The 12,162-nt window shown below is 37.6% G+C and overlaps 2 protein-coding genes across 3 annotated transcripts in view; one reads left to right on the plus strand and one right to left on the minus strand.

Annotated features, from left to right (window-relative positions):
• The window catches only part of LOC117990738 (very long chain fatty acid elongase 7-like), a 7,945-nt gene extending 5,417 nt beyond the window's left edge, over positions 1-2,528 (plus strand). For both annotated transcript variants that reach the window (XM_034978226.2, XM_069504569.1), the window contains 4 exons: positions 606-740; positions 962-1,067; positions 1,648-1,784; positions 2,333-2,528. In XM_034978226.2, coding sequence (XP_034834117.1) covers positions 606-740; positions 962-1,067; positions 1,648-1,784; positions 2,333-2,509 — 555 coding nt within the window. In that variant the 3' untranslated portion in view covers positions 2,510-2,528. The remainder of the gene's footprint in view (positions 1-605; positions 741-961; positions 1,068-1,647; positions 1,785-2,332) is intronic.
• Positions 2,529-4,250: 1,722 nt separating this feature from the next.
• HSPBAP1 (HSPB1 associated protein 1) lies at positions 4,251-11,686 on the minus strand. Its single transcript, XM_034978214.2, has 6 exons — positions 11,196-11,686; positions 9,941-10,077; positions 8,871-8,995; positions 7,919-8,043; positions 7,327-7,437; positions 4,251-5,877 (listed from the first exon to the last, which is right to left on the minus strand). The coding sequence occupies exons 1-6, from the start codon at positions 11,514-11,516 to the stop codon at positions 5,482-5,484; spliced, it is 1,215 nt and encodes a 404-aa protein (XP_034834105.1). The 5' UTR covers positions 11,517-11,686; the 3' UTR covers positions 4,251-5,481.
• Positions 11,687-12,162: the final 476 nt, after the last annotated feature.

Genomic DNA, 12,162 nt, shown 5'->3' on the forward strand with positions numbered 1-12,162 from the left:
CACCCCTTTTCAACCCTTTCCGTACACCCCAGAACGCTGCAAAATCACACAGTAAGTTATTTTACCTTCTTTAAAAACCCCCTACAATTTCATCAAGTTACTAATTATTACTTTCGGGTTTTGGCTTTAAGGACTGGCCTATGTCTCATTTTTACCACAGTCCACAAAGCACCCGAAGGAAGATAATGTATTTTGAATGATTTTAATAAGCTAAACTGGTTCCATGCTTTTAACAAAATGAGGTCTTGTTAAATTCGTCTTAATTGTGGGAGTGACACGGGGTGGGTGACGTCACAAAAAATTATGGTCGGTGCCGCATACCTATAGCCTAAACTGGTAGGTAGATTTTAACAAAAGACATGTCATTAGATTTGTTAAGTAGGTAGTCGCCCGGTGGTGTACCACCTTGGGTGGATCGTCTTTTAACAGGTTTTCTTCAGACTGTCTGCGACTTTCAGACTGAACGAGTCGGCGAGTTTCTAACCTACTGATTGCGACATTCTGACCGACTACCTGCGACTATTTGACCGCCTGCCTGCGACTGTCTCAGATCATGATTTCAGAATTTTGAATTAGCTTACGTTAGGTCTCGTTCTTCTTTCCAGGGTCTACGGCTGGGATGGCTGAACCACTACTCACTGGTGTGTCAACCGTTGGACTACGGGCCTCAGGCCGACGAGTACGCGTGGAAAGTGTGCTATGCGTACTTCCTCATTAAACTCGCGGATCTGTTCGATACGGTATGTTACTAATAGTAACCGACGTAACAGACAGACGGTCTGACGGTCGGGCATGACTCCGACTCGCACGTGGCCGTTTTTTTGTTAATTTGAAATGAAACTAATACGAAGTGAATCAAAAGTGACAAACGAAATGAGACAATCAGCCCAAATGAACCGTCTGATATCATCTATCTTTGTCTCTCAATGCCATAGAATAATGAATATTTTTACATTTCCAGGTATTTTTTGTCCTGCGAAAGAAACAAAATCAGGTGTCATTTCTACACGTGTATCATCACTTTGGAATGGTCGCCGTTGCGTGGGGAATGGTCAAATGGCTGCCAGGTATGTATACACCACAGACCATTTAAGACCATGACTAAAATTCCGCTTTATTTTATTTTCCCCCCACCAAGTAAGAGTAGCGCAGGTAGCTACCTATAATAGTACACACCTCCATAGTAATATTGTAAACATACATACATACATACATACATACACACACACTTTCATCTTATTAGCGTGATCCGAAAGTGTCTCTGTCTGCCTATTAATTATGTTCTCAGTTGAGGCTGTTTTTTATTTATTTATTTTTATTAAGAATATTAGCCATATTAAATAACTAATATTCCCCTTTCCTCTCCAACTAAGCGTCAGGCTCGTGCTAGGAGTAGGTACCACAATAGTGCAACGGGCGGGTTTTGACCCGTCGACCTTTCGGTTTTCAGTCCACTCCTTTACCGATTGAGCTATTGAGGCTCTTGAACGTGCTTTACGTTATAGAGAAATTCCATGCATTTCTCACTAGAAAATTGCCATCTCGACCTGTCGCGAACTATACCTAGATAACTATACATAGATTAAAAGGTCTTTTTACTGCAGGATGATATGATGAAATTAAATCTTATTTTCAAATGTTTTCCAGGAGGGCACACCTCGTTGTTGGTGGTGGTGAACTCGTTCGTCCACATCATCATGTACATGTATTACTTGCTCACAGTCTGGGACGACTCCTACAAGCAGTCCCTTTGGTGGAAGAAACATGTCACTCAAGTACAAATTGTAAGTGTACTGGTTCCAAAATATATTTTGACGCCATGAAAAGTTAGTGTTTTACATAGACAGTAGAAGTATCACGCACTCCCCGCGAAATCCCGTCGCGCCCTCTTCGGTCGATCAGAAATGGATAGGAACACAGTGATTGTAGGTATGGTATGCCGTATGCATCACCACGGTTTTGTCTCACTTCACCCGAGACCGCCGTTCTGACGTCCATTACCTTGCGAGCTTCTGTAGCTGGAGCCAGGCAGCGGGGCGCTACCTGTGAAATGCTCGGGCAAGGAGGCCTAGTCTCGAGACCCGCCCCGCACCCCGACAGACATAGGCCGACTCTTCAGCGTCGTATTTGCTCAATTTGTTTGCAGTGATTTTTTTACCCGACTACTTCAAGCCAAAACTGTTGAATAACGTTATAATTCAATTTAAATGCCGTGGTCGTGCGTTGTCGCTTGCTCGCACCGGGTTAGCGCGTGGGCTGTGCGTACTATACTTGATTTTCAATTATCCAAACCATACGATCGAGGATCGCTGAATGCGTTTGGTATTTCCAGCTCCAGTTCTCCATACTGCTGCTTCACTTCTGCGTGCTGGTGGCGGTCAACGAGTGCCGCTTCCCGCGTCAGCCGGCCTACATCCTCATCCCGCAGAACCTGTTCATGGTCATCCTGTTCAGCGATTTCTACTACCGCACCTACATCAAGGCTAGCAAACCTTCCAAAGATAAATAAAGGGATATACTAAAAAAAATCCGCTTTTTAATTTAGGACTCGATTTACAGGACGTACAGTACGCGGCAGAAACTAATGTACATCGGCCTTTAGAATGACATTTCGGCTTTGTAGAGCGTTTGTTCGGCGTTGTCTCAGTCACTCATACCTATATGAAGTTTTGTCAGTCTCAATGGCAGGGACAGGGCTCTACAAATCAGCTATCTCCTTCTAAATGTCGATGTACATTACTTTTGGTCGCGCACTGTACTATACCATTCAATGAGACGACACGTGAAGTTTAGGGCGCGGGTTGCGGGAGAATGACGGACGACGCGATGTAAAACTCAAAGAATTCAAAAATTCAACGTCGCTCAACCCAACCCAACCTCACGAGCCATCAGTCAAGCATTACACCTACACTTTTGATTAATTTTTTTAATCTTTTTTATCATGGATGTTAGGAATAGAGAACTAAATAGCAAAAACTGAAACAGAAATAACAAATGTTGAGTCCTTCGTAGAACGAAACAGACTTTTACGCACAGATAATATGTCTATTTAAGCTTTTAAGCTTAGCTTAGCTTAAACTACACCCATTTTCTATAAAATTAAGAGCATAGTTTCAAACACTTTATATTATTAAAATATTTATTTAAAATTTATACTTACTTAACTTAAGAATAGTGTAACGCAAGAAACACTAGCCGTAATAAACTTTCTACGGCTATTGTTTCTTGCAATGTTTGCGATATATTAAAAAAACACTAAAACAATACTTAGACTAGATTTTCTACTTATAAGTAACTTAGCTGGTATTTTAATGAAGGCGGAAAGTCAAGTCGATGCAATACGTTTTTGAGGCACTGTATGGACTACTAAGATAGATTTGAACTTGCCAAGAATTGAAAATCAATGAATCGAAGTGGCACCGTGCTACCATGGTGAATGCAAACACCACTGCGACACACGTAGAGACGGACAATACAGGTGTAACCAGATCGCTAGCAAAAACTTAGCGTTAATGAGGCCGATTCTCTTGTACACAATCTCTAAACTAAACTAAAATGACACGTCTAAATCTATTGCTATGCCTGTCATAATGTTGCTTGCGGAAAAGGATACCACTAGATTTAGACTTGTTAATTTAGTTTAGTTTAGAGATTGAGTACAAGAGAATCGGCCCCATTGTTATACTACCTAAACACAATCCAATACCAATAACCATTTGCCTCATTTTGTAGTTTTAGTGATTTAGTATTTTTCAAACCCGCAATGTATAGCGTGCAAAACTCGGGTCAATGCTCCACCTACAACGTGGCATTGACTCCGAGTGACCTACTTACGCAACGTTCGTTGACCTCTAACGTTAGTTAGATATTTTATTTGCAATATATCGTGAACTTTTCGTAACGCGACAAATTAAATAAAAAATATACGTAATTTTTACGTTTTTTTATGGTATCATATCAATAATCATCAGTACTATCACCTGTCTTCGTTTTTGCCAGCGTTCTGGTTACACCCTGTATAAAATACGGTAGACAACTGAAGATCGATAGAAATAGATTTTTCTTAACACACTACCGCTGCTCGCTTCTCGCAAAAAAATTTAAGCGACACCCTATATACACTGATGTATGTTATACAAGTGGGAAAAATCAAACTTTATATCCGCGTCGCTTATACGGTTACACGGTTATCCGAAAAGTTACCAACAATTTATTAACTTAGTAGATAATGTAAGAAAAAAAATATCGTATCATTTTTTTAAATCTTTTATTAACAGGCTTTTACATTTATGTATGTCGGCCTGTCAGTAGGTACCTACTTTCTTTAAGTAATCATGTACCTACCTAAAAATTGCTTTTGAAACATGTAAGTTTACTAAAATACTAAAAGAGATCAATCACATGAGTTCACCCAATCAAGAAAAGATTTTTTCAGTCAAAAACTAATTTGTCTTTCATGATATAAAAAAAAATCAAATCCTAATAACCCTGCATTTACACATTCGAGTTGGCGCGTCTTGACGCTCGCCGCTAATGTCATAGACATAATCACACAACCACGCAGTTGCGAAACGAGACCGGACATGAATGAGCAAATAAATAGCCTGCGTCCCGGCTCGCCATACGGGACCCTCCATTGAGAATGTGTAAATACACCTTCATAAAAATTATATTGTCAGTATATAGAATTTGTCTGTTAAAGACTATAAAGAAGCATATTGCACAAAATAACCTAGTTTAACAAAAAAACATTTAGTCCTTATTCTAAGGATCTGACTGAACTAGGCAGCCTTTGTTAGACAAAGGCTGCTTGTGCCAGTCTCAACTTTGTTTGCATTTTAAACCTTATTATTACTCACAAGCTGTGATAGCCTAGTGGTTAGGACGTCCGCCTTCTAATCGGAGGTCGGGGGTTCGATCCCGGCACGCACCTCTAACTTTTCGGAGTTATGTGCGTTTTAATTAATTAAATATCACTTGCTTTAACGGTGAAGGAAAACATCGTGAGGAAACCTGCATGCCTGAGAGTTTTCCATAATGTTCTCAAAGGTGTGTGAAGTCTACCAATCCGCACATGGCCAGCATGGTAGACTATGGCCAAAACCCTTCTCACTCCGAGAGGAGACCCGCGCTTTGTAGTGAGCCGGTGATGGGTTAATCATGATGATTATTCACAAACTGGAGTAGTCGATTCGAGATCTAATTTTCTTTAAAAAAAAATTATCTGCCATTCACAGGCTATACATTAGTCTGTCAAATAAAAGCCAATTGAAAAATGGCGGCAAATAAAAAAAAATTGGTCGAGTATACTCCGGGGCCCGGATTAACTAGAAATAAACGTCTTGGTAGAATTTTTGCCTCATGCATTTCTCTTATTCTTTAAGAATAAGAACATCAGACACCTTAATTGTCCTAGTTAGTATGAGGATGCACGACTTATTTTTTTTTAAATTTGCCGCCATTTTTCACAAATTGCACAGACTAACCAAGTCTAGCAAAAAGATTTTGTTTAACAAGATCGATAACATCCGATTGACTGAACGAGTCAATAACAGCCTTTGTCAGACAAAGACTGCTCGTACCAGCCTCGACTTCGTCTTCATCTTGAACCTTATTATTAACAAACTCTCTAATATTCCTCTTTATCAAATCAACTATATCGCTACTTGCTATCGTAGGAACTATTTCTAACTTATTCTTGTGATTGTCTAGTAAAGCTTTGAGATCAAATTCCTCTATATCTGGCTCCGTAGAGTTGTCCTCGCGAGTTTTTTGACGCTTCACTCGTCGAGTTTTACGCTTTTTGTCTAAATAAGTTTTGACTACTGTTTCTAGTTGTAGAAACAGTACTGCTAAAGGTGTATCCGATATGTCATCCTGGAACAATAAATTATTTTGAGCCAGCTTTTACCCGTGACTTTACCACCTGCACACTTTCTAAGGCGGCCATGAAAAGCTAATTCATTGAAATCTAAATCAATGAAATCAGTTTTGCAATATAATTTTGAAATAATTTTTAAATTTGAAATGACACAAATTTTCTTGTACCTACTTAACATTCTCAATAAAAAAGTATAAAAATCTTAGCAATGTGTAAACACTTAAGATTTTTGCACATGACTCGATTCTACTCTGACTCGACTCACAGTAAATGGAAATGTAAGCTTCAACTTTTTAGGTGCAAGTGGATTTTTTGAGATTTAATTGAAAGAAGTGTAAGAAGCTTGGACGCGTGCGGCTCTATACAATTTCCATATCTAAATATATAAAAGGAAAAGGTGACTGACTGACTGATCTATCAACGCACAGCTCAAACTACTGGACTGATTGGGTTGAAATTTGGCATGCAGATAACTATTATGACGTAGGCATCCGCTAAGAAAGGATTTTTGAAAATTCAATCCCTAAGGGGGTGAAATAGGGGTTTAAAGTTTGTGTAGTCCACGCGCACGAAATTCGCAGTTCGGGCTTACCCTAACATTCAGCTGACCAAAGATAGTATATTGATTTGATACATTAATATAGCTATTGTAACATATGTTACTTATTAAAAAACTACTGAGCTTTTCTGGCTCTTTTCATTTGCTTTGTAATTTTATCATGAGAGCCAAAGAGTTTTGTAGGATTTTTGACAATATGGCTTAGTTAATCTATTAAGATTAATTTGACCCAAAATTAACCGTCTAATAGCCACCTAAGAATTAATTCATAAATTATAAATCTGGTTTTGTAAAAAAATGTAAAAAAATCTTATTAAAATGTAAAAAAGCACTTCAAATAAGTGGTTTCATATGGTTGGTGGTTTCCCAGTAATAATATATCCTTTGTCATGGTCATTTGTAAGTTTTTATGCCTAGAGCATGATGTCAATACTAATCATAGGCCATATAAGTCAAGTATTGACTCATCTTCGTGACTTGCACATAAGCTTGCACAGCTGCATATTATTATCCTATTACCGATTACTATGCATCAATCACTATTCACTACCCATAATTATTATAAATGCGAAAGTGTTTGGTTGTTGGTTTGTCCATCAATTACGGCGCAAAGGAACGACGGATCGACGTGAATTTTTGCATGTATATTAGTTAAAGACCTGAAGATTGATATAGGCTACTTTTTATCCCGGAAAACGGGATTTTAAAAACCTAAACTCACGCGGACGAAATCACGGGCATCAGGTAATTATATATGGAAATCGTAATATATTTATTATAATTCGAAAATCTTATCTATGACTAAGTTATTTACCATCACAATGAGATATGAGATTTTACGATCGCACAAAGCATTTTTTAGTAAAAAAATTACATATGTAGGTACCTCATTTGGATTGACCAGCAGTTTTGCCGTCTCCTGCGGCAGGTCCTTACATATTTGTGCTATTAATATTTTTATTAAAGCTTCCGATATTTGCGTGGAGTTGTCCTTTTCCTGGAAAAAAAAGAATGATTCAGCGTGCTTAGTATGAACGTTGAACCCTTTCAAAGTTCTTGTTTTTTTATTATTCAGATACAAGTTAATCCTTGAGCAATATCACCTGACGGTAAGTGATGATACAGTCTAAGATGGAAGCTGGCTATTCTGGAAGCCTATGGCAGTTTTTATTAAATCCATTATAAAACCCTTTGGTTTCTATACAGCATCCTACCGGAATGCTAAATCGCTTGGTGGCATGGCTTTCCTGGTAGGATGAAAACTAGCCACGGCAGAAACCTTACCCCACCAGATCAGACCAGGAAAAGTTTAGAAATTACAAAACTCCACCCTACCCGGAAATCGAACCCGGGAGCTCCCACTAATAAGACATACATAGTGCTTACTATTGCGCCAGGAAGGTCCAAGTTCAAGTTCGTCCACACATACAGCTAGCGTTCCAAGGAAATCTAGTAAAAATAAATTCTGCGATAGTTACATGAGGCAGCCAGACGTTGAGCGCGATGTTGAGCGGGTCGAGGTTCTGCACGTAGTGCCACCAGCCGCGCGGCACCAGCAACGCGTCGCCCGCGCGCAGCTCCACCGAGCGACCGCCCGTCAAACCTATCAAGTTACCATCATAATATATCATTATCTCAATCATGAAATCAAATTGAAACTTACAAAATACTAAATAATTATTATAATGTCCCAAATTTTGAGAGCGTGTATTTGAGAAGGAGCAATCCTAAATTTAGGGGACATGATATGAAGCTACAATATCAATTGCCATCGTCAAATCCATTACAACACTTTCTGACCAACAGAGTTGTTGACATATGAAATAAATTGCCTAAGGATGTGGTTATGTCAAGTTCTGTTAACCAGTTCAAGAATAGATTAGACAAACATTTGGAAAACTCAAAGCACTACTGATATAGACACATCAGCAAATTGCTGCTTAGTCTATTAAAAATAATAATAATCACCGCCCCATTCTCCTCTCACAATGAGAAGGGTTTATTAGGCATAGGTATACATTATAGGCATTTATTAGGCAAGTACGAAACAATCGCGTTCTATGAATGTGTGTATTAGTATGACAGTACAAATTATGCGCCCTGATAAGCTAAAACTAGTTGCACCTTCCAAAAACGTTTCAGTGAGAATAATTGGTCTTGTGCGTAGTACTAGTGGCTTTAGGTGTCCATCATGCTAGCCAAATGCAAATTGGCAGACTTTACACTGCTGACTTTTGAGAATATGACGAAAAATTCTCAAGCAAGCAGGTTTCCTGGCAATGTTTTCCTTCACCGTTAAAGCAAATGATATTCAACTTTTGAAATGCACAGAACTCCAAAAGTTGAGCTGCATGCCTGGGATCATAGTCAGTTAATTTAGAGGTTTATCAAAATAATTTATTTTATGAAAATGTATATAAAATAATTCACCATTAAATACGTCCAAGTCATTTGGGCAGTAGAAGTTCAATTCACTGTAAACACTTGATTCCTCATACGGTACTCTCGTGGGTTTCAGACCACCTGCTTCAGGTGGGAAAAGAAGCCAGCGTTTCCTGTAAAATTAGAAGTTCCTGTAAAGTTATAAATTCAAAGTTATATATTACTTTATGCTCAGCCTAAAAAAATGAAAAAGGTAACAACTGATCAGAATAAAATACAAAAATGATAGATAAAGATCGTTTAAAAAGATCTTAATGATTTTTAATAACTATAATTGGGTGTTTTTTTTTTTTTTGAAAAACATTACAACCCACAATCAAGGCAAGTTGAGATATTATGAAATATCGGTTGCAGTTCAGAGATTACGGTAAAATGACATATTGCATCACAAAATAAATATTTAGGATAATATAATCAGGATATTTCTTTTGCAATGTGAGATGCCATTTTTCCGTCATCACACCATATTGGGTAATAATAGATTACATACAGTGAAATGACAGTGATAGTGTCACAATCGCAATCACATCTGATTGGGCAACACTCTTTCTCTATTGGCTAAAATGCATTGTTGCAACAAGAGTACCATAAATTCAGCCAATCACAACAATAGAAATGCGTGTTTTCCAGAATCAACCTAAAGTTTTTCATAATATCTCAATTTTGACTTGATTGTGGGTTGGAATATTTTTCAAAAATACATTGCAATATTATTTAGATTTTATTTTTATGGTATTACTAGCTGATGCCCACGACTTCGTCCGCGTGGAATTAGGTTTTTTAAAATCCCGTGGGAACTCTTTGATTTTCCGGGATAAAAAGGACCCTATGTCACTCTCCAGGTCTTTATCTATACCCATGCAAAAAATCACGTCAATCCGTTGCACCGTTGCGACGTGATTGAAGGACAAACCAACAAACCAATAAACCAACAAACAAACCCACTTTCGCATTTATAATAAGGGTACTGATTATTGTTAGAAATAAAAAGATTTTTTATCCACAAATGAACTTTTACAAGCGCTTTTGAATTGTCTCTTAATCTACCACTAGATCACCTTCCATGAACTTGTGCAACTATATTGTAACCGTAGGTGTCTTGATGGGCGGGCGTGTGAGCACCTTGGCTTCCCACCCATAGGGTAGTGTCTGCAGGCCCTTTGTCAGGGTATCCAAACTGCTTCCACGATATTGTCTGTAACAATGATGGTTAAGTTATTTGATAAATAACTAGCTGCCCTGGCGAAATTCATTCCAACTTCCGCCTAACAGTCGATTCAAATTTTTAAATTTTTCTCTCCGTAAGAACCATCCTCTTACTTCAAGGAGCATTATAAAAAAAGAATTGGCGAAATCAGTTCAGCTGTTCTCGAGATTTGCGATGACCAACACATTTTGTGATTCATTTTTATATTATAGAGATAATTAACACAACACAATATTGTTTTTTTTTTCCTACCATAAAGCACCATTATAAAATGGCAGCTTTATTACTACTACCATCTAGCCTATGGGCTAATAAGTAATATTATTCTAGGTTAAACTTCTACTTATGATTAATTTTTAAATCTAATTTACAGCACAATATGAAGCTATAACTAGTGACAGTGAGCAGCTATAGCTAATGAATTGATTGACCAATAGACTCTGCTTAATGTTCAGCCAAACATTTGTTTAAACAATAAATGCCAATCTTGTGCAAACATTTCATTCAAGTTTGAGTTTTTTAGTGCACTGTCTCTCTCTTAAGTTTACAAAACTGTAAGTGTTTGGAGAAATTATGAAAATTAAAATATCTGAAATTTGAAAAAGAAAATTCCTAAACTGACTGAAACAGGTATTGGAACCTGGCCCTCTAGATCAGAGATTTTCAAACTTATTAGCCTAAGGGTCACAATGATTTCTCCACTGGTCCAAGGGTCAAGATACAAACATTTGATAGCTTATTATTTTATCTGGCTTCCTTGAATCAAAAATACACTGTAGTCATAATAAACTATGGTTAAAGCAGATACAAGGCATTCAGCTTGCTGTCAAAAAACTAGTCTTGGCCCACAGGCCTTAGTTTGAAAACTACTGCTGTAAATTAAGCTTATGAATATGAACTGAATTTTTGTGCCCGTTCATATAAGTTAATATAGAAACCATTACTATATCATTCTCTAAATAAATTAAGTAGACTATTAAGTACTCTACTGGGAACCAAAGCTCAAGATCTCTAGGTTGGGAGGATGGGAGGATTAGCAACTGTAGGAAATTTCTGTCTAAATTTAACTCTAATTATAATGTTACAGTAAGCAACAATAAATTTACCTTACATAATTCACTGTCGCTACTGAACCATTGATGAAGATACTTGTAATCAAAGTACATCCACTCTTGGCTCGTGTTCAGAACGCCTAAAAAGGTGCTGAACGTCATCTTCTTCACTTGGCAGCGTCTCTCCCAACATGGTTCGTCCGAAACAAAACTTTTTTTCAAACATCGAAAAGGTATATCTTTTTCACCGAAAACTGAAGTCCACTTTTTCTCATCCCATGCGCAAATTGGCCAGTCTTTAACGAACTGTCGAAATACGACTGGTAGAGAAGCTTTCGTAGACAAATTGCGAATCACATCGTCCGTAACCTCCATCGTGAAGTCCGAAGGCAAACTGGCGTTGGCGACATGCAGACTGGCATGAAATCACGATGAATGTAATGACCTCATCTATCAGTCATCACCTCGTCATCATACAATTACTATTTGTTATATATTTTTTACTGAAAAAAAGAAAATAAAACTAAGTTCTGCAAAAATAACAAAAACCACAGACGAATAACCAAATACAAATATCAAATAATAATATTGGTCTGTGGTAAGATTTTACCTTTTTCATAGATTATCTACTATATTTGACCTTTTTATTTCACTGTTTTTACGGCTCTGGGTTCTAGCCCTTAAAAGTCTGTGGTACAAACTACGAAGACAGCAAAGAGTATAAAAATAATCACGTTGACACCGTAGACACTTTTTTCTGGTCGGTGGTCATGCGATACCGTAGACACGAACACAAAGTGAACACCACAGGCGTAGATAGAATAATAGGTAGATTTAAGTAACTGTGTAACCACGTATGAGAAAGCGATAGCACGACGTAACGATGAATAACATGACAGTTATTACCATTGTTTAGTAGTCAATATTTGTATTAACCGATCAACAATATTTGTATTAAACGTTTTTTATGTGAAAACAAGTAACTAACTCATGAGAAATACAATTACGCCACGAATTCCCA

This window comes from Maniola hyperantus, chromosome 18 (genome assembly GCF_902806685.2).
Source record: "Maniola hyperantus chromosome 18, iAphHyp1.2, whole genome shotgun sequence".
NCBI lineage: Eukaryota > Metazoa > Arthropoda > Insecta > Lepidoptera > Nymphalidae > Maniola > Maniola hyperantus.

Excerpts from the sequence above, each read along its gene's own strand:
- HSPBAP1 (XM_034978214.2), bottom strand. The coding sequence starts at position 11,516 with ATGGAGGTTACGGACGATGTGATTCGCAATTTGTCTACGAAAGCTTCT. Across the intron at positions 10,078-11,195 it reads GCGACAGTGAATTATGTAAG|ACAATATCGTGGAAGCAGTT; the intron begins GTAAATTTATTG and ends TCATTGTTACAG. Across the intron at positions 8,044-8,870 it reads TGACTTGGACGTATTTAATG|GTTTGACGGGCGGTCGCTCG; the intron begins GTGAATTATTTT and ends GTAACTTGATAG.